General features: G+C 53.6%; 1 protein-coding gene across 4 annotated transcripts in view; it reads right to left on the reverse strand.

Moving 5' to 3' along the window:
* Positions 1–844: 844 nt before the first annotated feature.
* Positions 845–12,130, reverse strand: part of KANSL1 (KAT8 regulatory NSL complex subunit 1) — a 106,158-nt gene continuing 94,872 nt past the window's right edge. For 3 of the 4 annotated variants that reach the window (XM_082494741.1, XM_082494739.1, XM_082494740.1), the window contains 8 exons: positions 11,840–12,025; positions 11,272–11,433; positions 10,793–10,944; positions 8,290–8,408; positions 6,992–7,049; positions 6,263–6,375; positions 3,592–3,838; positions 845–3,109 (listed from right to left, as the gene is read on the reverse strand). In XM_082494741.1, the coding sequence (XP_082350867.1) occupies positions 2,861–3,109; positions 3,592–3,838; positions 6,263–6,375; positions 6,992–7,049; positions 8,290–8,408; positions 10,793–10,944; positions 11,272–11,433; positions 11,840–12,025 (1,286 nt within the window). In that variant the 3' untranslated portion in view covers positions 845–2,860. The remainder of the gene's footprint in view (positions 3,110–3,591; positions 3,839–6,262; positions 6,376–6,991; positions 7,050–8,289; positions 8,409–10,792; positions 10,945–11,271; positions 11,434–11,839; positions 12,026–12,130) is intronic. The other variant, XM_082494742.1, reaches the window with a different exon arrangement.

The raw sequence follows: 12,130 nt of genomic DNA on the forward strand, positions 1-12,130 counted from the left end.
GGCTTTGGCCACTCCGTGGGTCTGGGTCAGGGTCCGGGTTCTCCCCTGCGCTGAGGGGGACACGCTGGGATTGCCAGTCCCCAGCCCACCGGGGCCACCAGCGCAGCCAAAGACAGGCAGGGACTGTTTTTTCCTTCCCTTTTTAAGTACCAGCCACCTGCACCTTCCCACGGACTCGGCCACCCCAGGCAGGTCCGAGGAGTTTCCAGCTGCTGGTGTGGCCACTGTTTGCTTTTCAGATTGACTTTTTCCTCCCCTGTTAATTACCTGTAACCAACCCAGTGATGCCCAGGTTGCCGACGTCTTTGATCATCTGGCTAATAATCACCCAGCACCTTCCTGTCCTCCATCCACTCGGGTAACGAGGAACAAAGTATAATTCCCTTATCTTGGAAGTGTAAGAGCACCCAAGGAAGGTGCCTCCCACCACTCATGTCTTGCAAACATTCAACTTTCACAGCAAAATGAGGGCAAACAGTGCACAAACGTATCCGGGTGCAAATCAGCAGCAAACAGTTAACCCCGACAATGTAAAAAAGAGCCCTCTCCCACCCGGGGGGAAGTTGAGCGACACGAGGCAGCAGCTTCTCGGGAGCTCTCCCAGGGAAACGCCACCAAACCCCGGTCCTGCTCCATCACACACCCCGGCGCAAAGGCCAAACCCACCATCACACCGAACAATTCCTCTTCGCACTGACTGGGAAATGATGGTAGAAAGGAAAAAAAGAGGCTATTAAACCACGGGGTGGAAGCGGCCGATCCGCCCGAGGCCGGGCTGAGCACGCGGAGGGGCTCCTTCCACTGCCCAGCCCAGCGCTGCACAAACACACGTTGCGTAGAATAGTCTGTTTTAATTTTTTTTTTAATCTTTTCTTCTTTTTTTTTTTTTATAAGCACATTTGTGCTTTGCCAACAGAATCAAGACATTAACAAAGATCAGCTTCTCGGAAGAAAAGCATTTCTATATAACAAGGACATTACACAGCTCAAAGCAGGAAAAGAAAATATTTACAAAATACAAGGTGGTTTTTTTTTTTTGTGGTTTTTATAATGCTAAAAGGGTTATTCAGAATTTTCAACCTTATAAATAGAAAAGCACTTATGCAGAGGGATATGGTAGCATTGTTGTGTTTTTTTTTTTTTTTTTAAAGAAACGATGACAAATCCTTTAAACTAGAACAGAACCAAAAACACTAGATAATGTTGAAAATTGTGAAAACCCCAACCATTAAGCAGTTTAGCTACTATTTCTTTACGATTACAAAATGGAAAAAAAAAAAATATGTCCTTTGTATTTTTTTTTTCCTTTTTTTTTTGGTGATGTGATTATACATAAGACAGGCACAATGCTAGCAACAGGACAGGGACCAATAGCCACACCGTTGGGATCAGAAAGCGTTACGGATGGGAACGGTGTGTGGGATCCGGGAGTCACTGCGGGTGCGAAGGGCCGGGGGGGGAGGGGGGGAGGAAGGGAAGGGAGGAACAACAGCGAACTCGGTTTTAAAATAAAAATACCTGTCCGGAGGCGGCAGGTCAGACCAACGCCTGCGAAATGAAACAGAATCGACACCAGTTCTGGGACCGGCTGTGGCAGTGGAGCGAAGCAGTGGTGACAGACCCCGATCCCCCCCAGTGCCACGGGAGCCGCCTGCTCTCTGCCCTCCTTCCCTCTTTTCTTTCCCCTTTTCCAAGACCAAACCCACCTACAGGGACCCCCCCCCCGGCACCTCGGCCGTGCAACCCGGCCCTGCCACATCCCTCTCCCGGCCTGGGACGCTCCCTCTGCCCCCACAGCTCCATGGCCCAGAGCTGCCCCCATCACCCCAACTTTCCAACCCTGAGGGGGCGGACAGGCGAGGGCAGAGCCCAAGCGTGGGTCACACACCCGCCTTTCCTGGCTGAAAAAGCCACTGTTGGCCTCGGCCAACAGCCACGTCCCCAAAAGGGTGTCCCTGAAGTGCGTCATGACCACTGCTCCCGCTGGAAGCATCCGACCGCACCGGGCTGGGGGCTCTCCCCTCCCTGCCTTCGACCCAGCGGAAACACGCAAGGTGTGAACACAGCTGTGCCGAAATCCAGCTCCTCCCATGCAGAACTGTGCGTGAAGTGGCTAAAAGGGTCCGTCCTTCCCACCCCCCAAACCCTACTGATAGGGCGGCCAGACCTCGGCACAGCAAACGGCTGCTCCCAAACCAGGGGAGAAGGAAGGAGGAGGTGGCGGGCGGCCCCGGGGGCAGAGGGGAGATCAGGGAAGGGCGGGGGACAGGCAGAGTCACCCCTCGGGATACCTGGAACTACAACCTATGGGGGGGAAAGAACGCCGGAGGGTGAAGTGCAGGGTGGGCACTCTGCACGTGAGGACAGACAGACAGCTAGTGAAGGTTGCAATCCCAAGACATCACTTTTCACCACTAATTTCACTCCACTAAAACCTTTCAGGGAGGGGGAGGGGGGGTAGCGGGTTAAGAGAAAAAGACACCCTTTTGCTTGAGAAAAACTATCCCCGAAATCTGCTAGTCAGCTAAATCCTGTGCTCTATTTTTATACACCTAAGAAGGGAGGGGAGGAAAGAGGGAGGGGGGTCTGGTGGCTGCTCCCCTCCCGAGGCTTCACTCCGCTGGGAGGAATCTGGGGGTTCTTATTCATGTGACAAGGAGACATGGAGAAGAGAAAAAAAAAAAAAAAGAAAAAAAAAAAAAAGAAAAGAAAACAAAAAACAGTTTCTAAACTCCTTAAATTCACTAAAAACTGTGAAAATTCCCGGCAGGATGTTTGAATATCAAACGCAGATTTTGGAAGCTTTAATGCCAAGAGTTAGTTCTGTGTGTTGGTTTTGCTCATGTCTTCCCGTATGTCTCTATCTGTGCGCTGGCCGCTGAACTGCTGCGGAGGAAGAGGAGGAGGAGGGTGTCGCCAGGGGGGTTCGGCTCTTGAGGCTGGCCAGGTTGGGCAAAGCAGAAGTGCCATCGGTCTCCCGGGAGGATTTACTGCCCGACGTGCGCCGGGTGCAGCGCGACGACCGGTCTTGGGGGTCAGATTGGTCCTCGCACTCTGTCCTGGGATCGTACGAGAGTGGGAAGGTGCGTCGCTCCCAGGGCTGCACAGCCTAAAGGGAAGAGACACCAGGCTATGGAAAATCCTCTGGAAAAGCTGTTCTGCTCCTTTTCCACCCGCGGCTCCGCCTGCCCGCAGCGGCGGTCGGAGCAGGCAGCTCCACGGTGCTCTGCCAGCCACGGGTTGAGCCTTGTCTCGTTAACAGGGCACAGAAAGCTTTAGCGTATGTGGTGAGGATGCGGCAGCCTCCAAACCAAACCGCTGGAAAAGCATCCTGCTGCCTATGTCGAGCGGCACCACACTCTACACCCATCCAGCCCAGTGTTTGGACAGAATCTCCCGCACACCGTTTTCTGAGCTGTCTCCCCACAGTGAGGAGGGATAAACCAGCCGAGTCTGAGCACCAGATTTACCTTTACACCCGTCTGTGGCTGTCACTGCAGTGACACAGTGACAGGCAGCACTCGGACCTTCCCACCAGCCTCCAGGAACAGAACGAGAGCAAAACCAGCCCCAACCGGCGCCCGTACCCACCTGCTCATCAAGGCCGGCCTCGGGCGTGGAGCAACGGGTGTCCTCGCTGGACAGAAGCCGCATGGAGTCACGAGAGAGGGGGGTGAGGGGGGCAGAGAGCAGTTCGGGGCTGATGGGGCTGCGCGGTGAGTGGGTGTGGGACAGCTCCGAATGGGAGTGGCAGTTGCCCACGTCAGGGGACGCCGGCTGGGGAGTCGAGGGGTTCCCCAGCTGGGGGGTCGTCCGTCCGTCCGTCGATCTGTAAGACCTGAGATAGGAACACCTTTGAGAGCCTGGTTCCACTCCCAGCTGCGCCCCCACCGATACAGGGGCCCAGGCCACTCGCTGCCACCCGATGCCACCCCACGGTCCCATCCCCCACCCCCTCCTCGGGAGCAGCCCTGCGACGGGGAACGCCACAGCCCAGAGGTTAAACTCATCCGGGCTCATCTTTGTCCCATCTCCACTGTCTCGATGCAGCTCTGCAACACTGACGCCGCTCTCCTAAGGTTATGTGTCCCACACATCTCCTACGCTGCCAGTGCTGCATAAATACCACGATGAGAAGCCACCCTGTGAAATCAGACACTTGAAAATCACTTTCTCCAAGTGCACCATCCCCGTGCCACCAGGCTGTTCAAGAACCAAGCGTAGTGAATCAGTAATGCTGAAAAAGCAGCAAGTTCAACAGTTGGGCGTAGGAGGAGCACTGTAAACCCCCTTGAGTTCAGAAGATTTAAACCAAGAATTAAGAAGGTTTAAGCACCTACACAGATTCCCAGATGAAAGACCCACAGGCTGCAAACAGAGAAACCTAAAACTGGCGTCCCCACATCCATGTGCAACTCTTCCGAGATGAACTGCAACAGCAATCAAGGGCTCCAAAGGATCAGATGCCAAAATCTACCTTGGCCAAAGTGTTCATCAGAACATACAAACCCAGCCCTAATTAGACTAATGAAACAGCTACACCTGCAGCAAGATGGACAGAATCAATGTGCTCAGTCAAGATGCAATTACCAAACCATTCGGCTACATACATGATGCAGGAAGACCGTAAGAGGCACAGCAGATCTGCTGGAGCAGGTCACAAAGAGAATGGCATTTAAGGGAAACAAAGTGAGTTTACCCCAGTGTTTACGAGTTATGACCTGGCGCGGGTACTCCGCAGGCAAGGAGCAAGGTACTGGCTGGATCACAGCAACAAGAAGTTACCAGGCCCTGAGGGGCTCCGGCCATTTCTAAAGAAAGACTAAAGCAGCCACAGAAAACAACCCCAGGCTGGGAACTGAGCAAGGATCCTACTGAGGAGGAGCTTGGGACGTGACGACCGCCAAACTGGAGTTGACCAAGTCGCTCTCGGCACAAACGCAGCAAAGCACATCCTGGGTTGTGCTGAGGAACGCGGCCAGCAGAGCAGGGACACGCACATCCCCACCTCTCCCTGCTGGGGAGCTGCACTGGGATTCTCCAACTCTGGGGGAACGTTCCTCCATCTTTGGAGGTGTTCATGACATGGCCAAGACAAAGTCATGGCCAACCTGGTTTTCTGCTGGCAACAGTCTTGCAGGAGCCTGGACCAGAGACCTCTGGAAGTCCTTTCCCACCAGCTTTCCTAAACCTATGAGCTGAAGTTTGAATTCACCTCAATATCCAAGCCAGGACCTCAACAGCATCTTTCACCAACACCCTTATATAAAGGTCTTTAGAGAAACAAAGTTCCAGTGAAGTGCTATCAGATGGGAGAAACTGGCTGAAGAAGTTTGCAGGAAACCACCAAAACGACCCACACTCCACCAGCACCGGGAAACGCAGCTGCAGATGGAACAAGGCAGCAACAGCACAAATGGAGTTTGACAAATACCACCTTTGCATTTGCAGAAGCTCTTGCAGAAATAATCTTGCGCGATGGCACACAGCCGACCGGGCTAAGCTGAAACCACAGCCAGCGTAAGACAGCCGGGAGCATGTTTGCACGCAGTTGTAGTGCAGCACGCATTTCTGCCCAAGCGCAGAGTGGTTAAAAACCAAACAAACCATCAGAAATCCAATGGAGAAGAGCCAATCTCTTCTTATGCAGGTTTATGAGGAGATCAACAGCTGGAAACCGTGTGCGGTTTTAGACACCCACTCACAAAAAGACACAGCAGAAAGGGAATCAAGTGTCAAGTGATCAGAGGAACGTAAGGACACACGTATGAACGGAGCAGAACTGCTGAAGCAGTTGAGCAGCGATGCGATAGATGGCATAATGTTGAGAACAATAACCTTTCCTTGCTCCTACATGAAGGATGCCCATCTCAGCCCTTCTGTTCTTCTCTGGACGCTCGAGCTGGCGCACCAGTCTCCCCGCTTCCAGAGCAGTGCAAATGCTTGAGGAAAGCAGAATCTAAACAGTGCCAGAGTCGGTTGTCCACAACTTAACTGGTGTGTAACTTCACCCCCACCTAAGCAAAACTATGCCCTGCTCCTACAAGTGCTCCTCAACCTGTGGATGGTTATCAAACCTCCCGATACAGCACAAGCTTTTAACCGTTTTTACGGATCAGCCAACCTGCTCCCAAGAGTGCCCCACTCTGTTGGGAACGGCACGTTGGCCAAGAGAAACCCACTGCATCCTCTTTGCGCTCCGGTGCTGGCGATGCAACAGGGCAGCCTCTGCCAGCGCCAAGGCGGTGCTGAGGAACCGTACCTGCTGCCCCGCCGCTGCGGGGGCATGCTCGTGCTCCAAAGCCACCGGGCCCGCTCCATCTCTTCACACTTGCCATGCCGAGCAGTGAAGGCCGAATCAGACAAGTCCTCGATCTGGAAAGGGAAGGGTACAGGGCTCGGTCAGAGCTTTCTTACATTAAACACGCATCTCCGTGCAGTTCTGCCAGCGTTAGCTACCGCATGAATTTAAATAAACGTTTCTATCTGGAGGGAGGCAGATGCTGTCAGTGAGTGAGAGCACCTTGTTCAACTGAGTCTGCATTGCTTAGGAAGAGATTAAGAACTGAAAATCAGAGGAAAGTACTTATCCCAGAGTGAAAGCGCTCACACAGAGGTTTAAGGAAATACCATCATTATCAGTTTCGCTAAAATAGTAACTATAGCAGCGTGACCGGTCATGATTTCTTGATTAGACTATTCCATAAAACGACTGCTGCCCAGAGAGGTGCCCTGACAGCACTCAGACCTCAGATTCAGCTGTACCCAGTCAGTTAATCCAACGTCTGCCTCATCACACCTTTCCTGAAAAGGAACCAACGCCAGGCTGGTTTCTGCACGGCCGATTGTGCGTTTTGTTGCGAAAAAGGAATAGACTCTGCACCTCCCTGCTGAGGTCCCTCTGTCTACTCCCTTCTGGCATCCTCCGTGGACACTGCTCCGTCACGACCAGCCCCATCCCACGTTAACTGGGAAATAAAACCCTTCTTACCTCCTCGTTGTCTTCATCAGGGTTTGCTTTCAGAGCGCTGATATCCACTTCACGCCAGCTGCAACACACAACACCAGAGGGACAGTCAATCCCGGGCACAGCCCCGCACAGCAACACACACCCCACACGCACTAACATCATCTTTTGAGCAAGAAAGAACACAAGCCTGCAACCATGAGCAACATACTTAGGCTCAGTTTTAAGCCAAGTGGCCACATTTGTCTACCAAAATCCCTCCTGTGCTATCACACAGCGGTTTCTCCCCCTCTCCGTTAGCCTGCTCCACGTTAAGCATGTCTTTTTGCAGCGGGTTCACACCCAACGCCGAGGCACAGGCAGGAGATGTCCTTCCACGCCAGGAGGGTGAGGAACAGAGAGAAGGGCACCAGTGTCCTCCCGCTGCAGCCCTTCTTTTCTGCCTCCCTGCCCAGCTCCCGGCGCTGCGCTGAAGTCCACCGAGGGCAGAGGAAGCAGAGCAGATGCTGCAGCATTTCCTCCTCTTCCTCTGGCCCAGCAACAGGCTCCCTCCCTGCCCCGCTCTGAGTAGGGCCTGGGAAAAGCATGGAGGACCAGGAGGAAGAAAGAGAGAGAGTTGGGAAAGAGACCAGGAGAACTGGGAGGGAGAAGAAGGACTGGAAACCGGGCAGTCTGGATGCAGAAGCTGCACCGGTGCTGCAGCACGTGGCACACTCCCACCGAACATTTGGGTGCAAAAAGCAGCAATTGAGCTCACCCACGGTGTTAGTCCAAGAACATCCAAACACTGTCCGACAGCTCGCCTCCATGCACTCAGCCCGGGCAGAGAAAAATTGGGATCCCTACCACCGCCCAGGCACGGGAGTGCTTCTCCTGGCCCCTGTGACCTGAGGCAATGTCCCTCCTGCACTGCGGCGATAACGCAGCCCAGGCACCCACCGCCCAGCCTGGCCACGGGCAGAGCTGGGAAACCTCCAGGACCTTCAGCTCAACATGCTCAGCAGCTTTGCAGCAGGACAGAGGACAACCAGGATGACTTTAGGTTGCACAAAGAGACGTGAGCAGGGCAGCTGGCTTTCATGCACGAGGGACGCTCCGGCAACATATTCCCTAACTCAGCAAGTCTGCATCAATGGTACAATCTGAAGTTTTCCAAATTTCCTCCTACTTTCAAGGAAGAAGAAAGCCTCTTTCCTCACCAGCATTAGCAGCCACTGGGAGCAAAGCCCAAGGCCAGGCTGAACTTCTGACATGACATTTATTTGCACAGTAGAAGTCTGGGATGTGACAACCCCGCTGGGAGCCAGGGATCAGGCACGTACCTGGGTGTGAGGATCTCTTTGTACTGCAGTTTCTCCACGCGAGTCGTTGCAGCAACGGACATCGGGATGACAATGTTGTTAATATCAAATGAACTTTCACCTCTCCTCCTCCTTGGCTGCTGTAACACGAAGAGGAGAACCACGTGAGAAAGGGTTGTAGGTTTTGTCATGTTAAGTCATTGATGGAAAAAGGATGAGGCCTCGTATGAAATGGCCTCATACGACCTATGGGGACTCCAGAACTAACAGCAATTTGCATCAGAATGGAGTTCACCTACTGCTTGCTCTAAGTCCTCTTCCCAACCAAAAAACCTTAGTTTGGAAGGGACAAACATGGGCAAGGGTTGCAGTGGTCCTGCAGGCCATGAAGCGAGGTGAGCAAGGGCTGCTGAGCTCTGGACACCATCTGCACACTGACAGCAGCCGCTGCACCGCCAGGCAGCTCAGGAGATCCATCTGGCTGAAACGCTGACCCAGCAAAAGAAGAAGTCTCCCATATAATGCAACTCCCTGCTGCCAACGTAAAGAACGTAGCGAGACCATCAGGAAAGAGGGAAGAACCATCCTGTTTGGAAAGAGCCCCCCTGCTCGTGTCCCTGCAGGGCTCTGGACACACCACAGGTGACACTGTGACAGAGGAGGAACGTGAAGCAGTCAGACAGGAGTTCATCTCGGGTTTTGACAGCTGTACTAAGAGCCTAACAGCTTCCATCTGTAGCGCGCTTTAGACTGAAATAGATTTTCTAAGACAGAAATAAGCTCCACACTTATCTATTTAAACCTGGCTGAACGCTGGGTGCTCTCCTACCATCTGTCTATCCAAAAACCTCCCCCAGACCTGTGACAGCAGCGCTGCTGGTACAGTGACATGGATCAGCTTGAAAGGCAAATGGCCCGTCTTCCTACTGGAGTCACCTGCAATTTACCATGTTCTCCGTCTCCTTTGATCCCTGCAGCTTACAATGCAAAACCACGCGGAAACCCAACCTGCCACAGGCAGACCCCAGGACTTGCGTGATGCTGGATGAGGACGGAGTGGGTGGGCAACTATTGCCATGGAAGCAAGGAAATTCCAACGTGTTACTGTCAACAGTGAGGCCTGACCACCGGTTAGGGAGCACATGCAAACCCATGCCAGACTGGGATGCTTCAACCGAGGACTTGGACCCTTGAGCTCAGAGACCAGACCCCGGGGGCCTCCAGTGTAGGACTCGGCCGCTGAAGGGAAGACACTTCATCTTGCTTTTCTGAGCGAGCTTGTGAAAGAGCAGCAGAAAAAGCAGCAAGAGAAGACCAAGATATGTGTGTGAAGCACAAGGAAATGTCATCTCGACACGCCAGAGCTGCTGAGAAGAGGTGTCCCCTTCTCTGAAACACCTTGCATGTTCAAGCCAAACTACCGCTGCTTGTTGGGTTCTTCAGACACCATGTGATGGCTTCACTGATGTCACAGCTGATGATGCAATGGCAAACTCTGCAGTGAAGGAACCCATCTGGGACCTGGCAGCCCCAGAGCAACAAGCTTGGAGCAAGGACAACCACAAGGTTGGGCTGGAAGCGGTGCCCGCAGCTCCGCCATGGCCAGACACCTCTTAACCGCCCTGGTTTCACCATCAGGGTTTGAGGAAATCTGCTCTGTTATCCCTCGGGCACACCCAGCTTCAGCTGTGGCACAAACTGCTAACTGGAGTGGTCAGACACAGACCAGGTCCTTCACTGGGACACTTTTTAAAGAGTTCAGCAGAATTGAGTCCTTTAATCGAGGGCTTCCGTTAATGTGGGTCAGGCGCTGGGAGGACAGATGACGTCTGGCAGAGGAGCTGTGTCATAGAACTGTCCCAGAGCACAGTGGGAGGGAGTTATGGTCCTGCTCACTAATGGCTTTTAGACACAGCGTCATAAAGGACCCAAATCCTGTCATTCTTTAGCATTTTGGGAGGCTGAGCGTGTCTCAGAAGACAGTATGAGTTAAGCAACTGCTGAGGCTTGTGTATAGGTGACAAGATCCCAACCACCACTGTCATACAGCTGCCCTGACTCAGCCCCAACCCCATTTACAGCCCAGTGCCACCGAGGCCATGAAGGGAAACCCATCTCAGCGGCACCGTTGTACCAGCAGCAGCACCCTGCTGGTGCTCAGCTCTTCTACTTCTCTTCCTGGCATCCCCAGACAACTTCAGAAACCAAAACCCAGATGCGGAGCAAAGCCAGGGGACTATTGAGAAAAGGAACATTTACCAGCAGTTGCTGAGCTGACACCAAAGCTGTAATGCAGCTGGGTGGCTTTCTGCACGTCCAGCGTCTATCCAGGAACCCCAGCAGACCCAAAGTCAGAGTGAAAAAGAGGGCCAGCACTCCTACCATCAGTTGAACCCACGGGGTCCAGCATGGTATGAGAAATACTGAGCACTCTCATGCCTAAGGTGCCTGAACCGCTTGAAAGCTGAGACCCCATGGTGGAGCTGAGCTCAGAAACCTCTCCAGAAAGGCACGAGATACTTACGGCTGTGCTGGAGGTGCCCTGTGAACTCGCGCTGGCAGGAGCGGAGCCTTCCGAGGAGGTGGACAGTTGCCGCGCTATGGGGCTGTGAGGTGTTGGGGTCGCAGCTGCTGACAAGTAGCTTGGGCCACCAACGTCCGTGTGATGCTTCAACACTACAAAAGGAGGGCGGGAGAAAACGAAGAATGACGTTAGCAAAACAAACCAAAGGGATTGTCGGTGGTGGACAGAAAAGGACCATGTGCACCAGAAATGGCCAGTGCTGAGGAGTACTTTGCATGAAAGAGAAGCACCTTCTGACGGAGGCTGCCAGCTTGAGAGGCCCTGGGGAAAGAAGCAGTTAGAGCACACGAGGCATCGCTGCGGTGGCGACAAGGCCCAGAAGCAGTGCGTTCCCCCTTCTCCGAGGCCGAAGGGGGAGAGAGGCTGGATATGCAGCAAAGCCCAAGCTCCCCCCGAGAGACCTGGCCGTGGGAGCCTACCTTCACTCCTCTCAGATGAGCAGTCTCGCAATCGCTTTTTGTCATAGGCAGGAGGCTGGACAAGCGAGCGCTCTGGCGCTCTCTCGGCCTTGGACACGGCCGTAAAATCGTCTAAAGGCGGCCTGTGTGCCTTGTCTGGTTGGATTTTTTGATGTGAGCGCTCTGAGGAGGGGAACAGAGAAAGAGCTATGAAACGCCAGTTTTCACCTCTCTTTCTGTTGGCACAGGAGACTTGGGCAGAGTTTACCAGCTCCGTAAGTCCAGACAGATCGGGCTCAACACCACCAGGGCGCTGGAGAGATGTGCTCAGCGCAGAACGAGCTGTAGCACTGCCCGTGCCAGCGTGAGCACAACCTCCGACTGAGTGAGAAGAGGTCCCTACCAACCGAGACCAGCCTGAACTTCACAATCTGCACACGCTTCGCCTTCAGCCCTGGCCTGCCGTACCACAGCCTCATCCCCGAGAGCTGAAGGACATCCTCCTCCGCTCTCCTCCCAGACCGCACGGCTGTCGGGTACAAAACCGGGCAATGCTTCTGCGCGCGGCGGAGGCAGGAAGGACACTTACTGGCTGCAGTGAAGAACGAATTCACCAGCTTGTGGCGGTCCTTGCGAGCAGGGTCAGACAGGCTGCCGGTAGGCATGGGGGCTCTGTGCTTGAGCGAGAGCTTTTTGGGAGGTTTGATTTTCTCATAGGGTTTGTTCTGCCACTGAGATTTCAACATGCTCTGGAAGTGCAGGCTCGTCGGCACATCTGCAGAGGGATACGAAACACGGCAGTCAAATTAACTAAATTACGCACCAGAAAGCTGCAGTACCATAATCTTCTCCCAGTCCCCCTATAAGAACATCAACTGAC

Source organism: Vanellus vanellus, assembly GCF_965231255.1.
Source record: "Vanellus vanellus genome assembly, chromosome: 24".
In the NCBI taxonomy this organism is placed as follows: Eukaryota; Metazoa; Chordata; class Aves; order Charadriiformes; family Charadriidae; genus Vanellus; species Vanellus vanellus.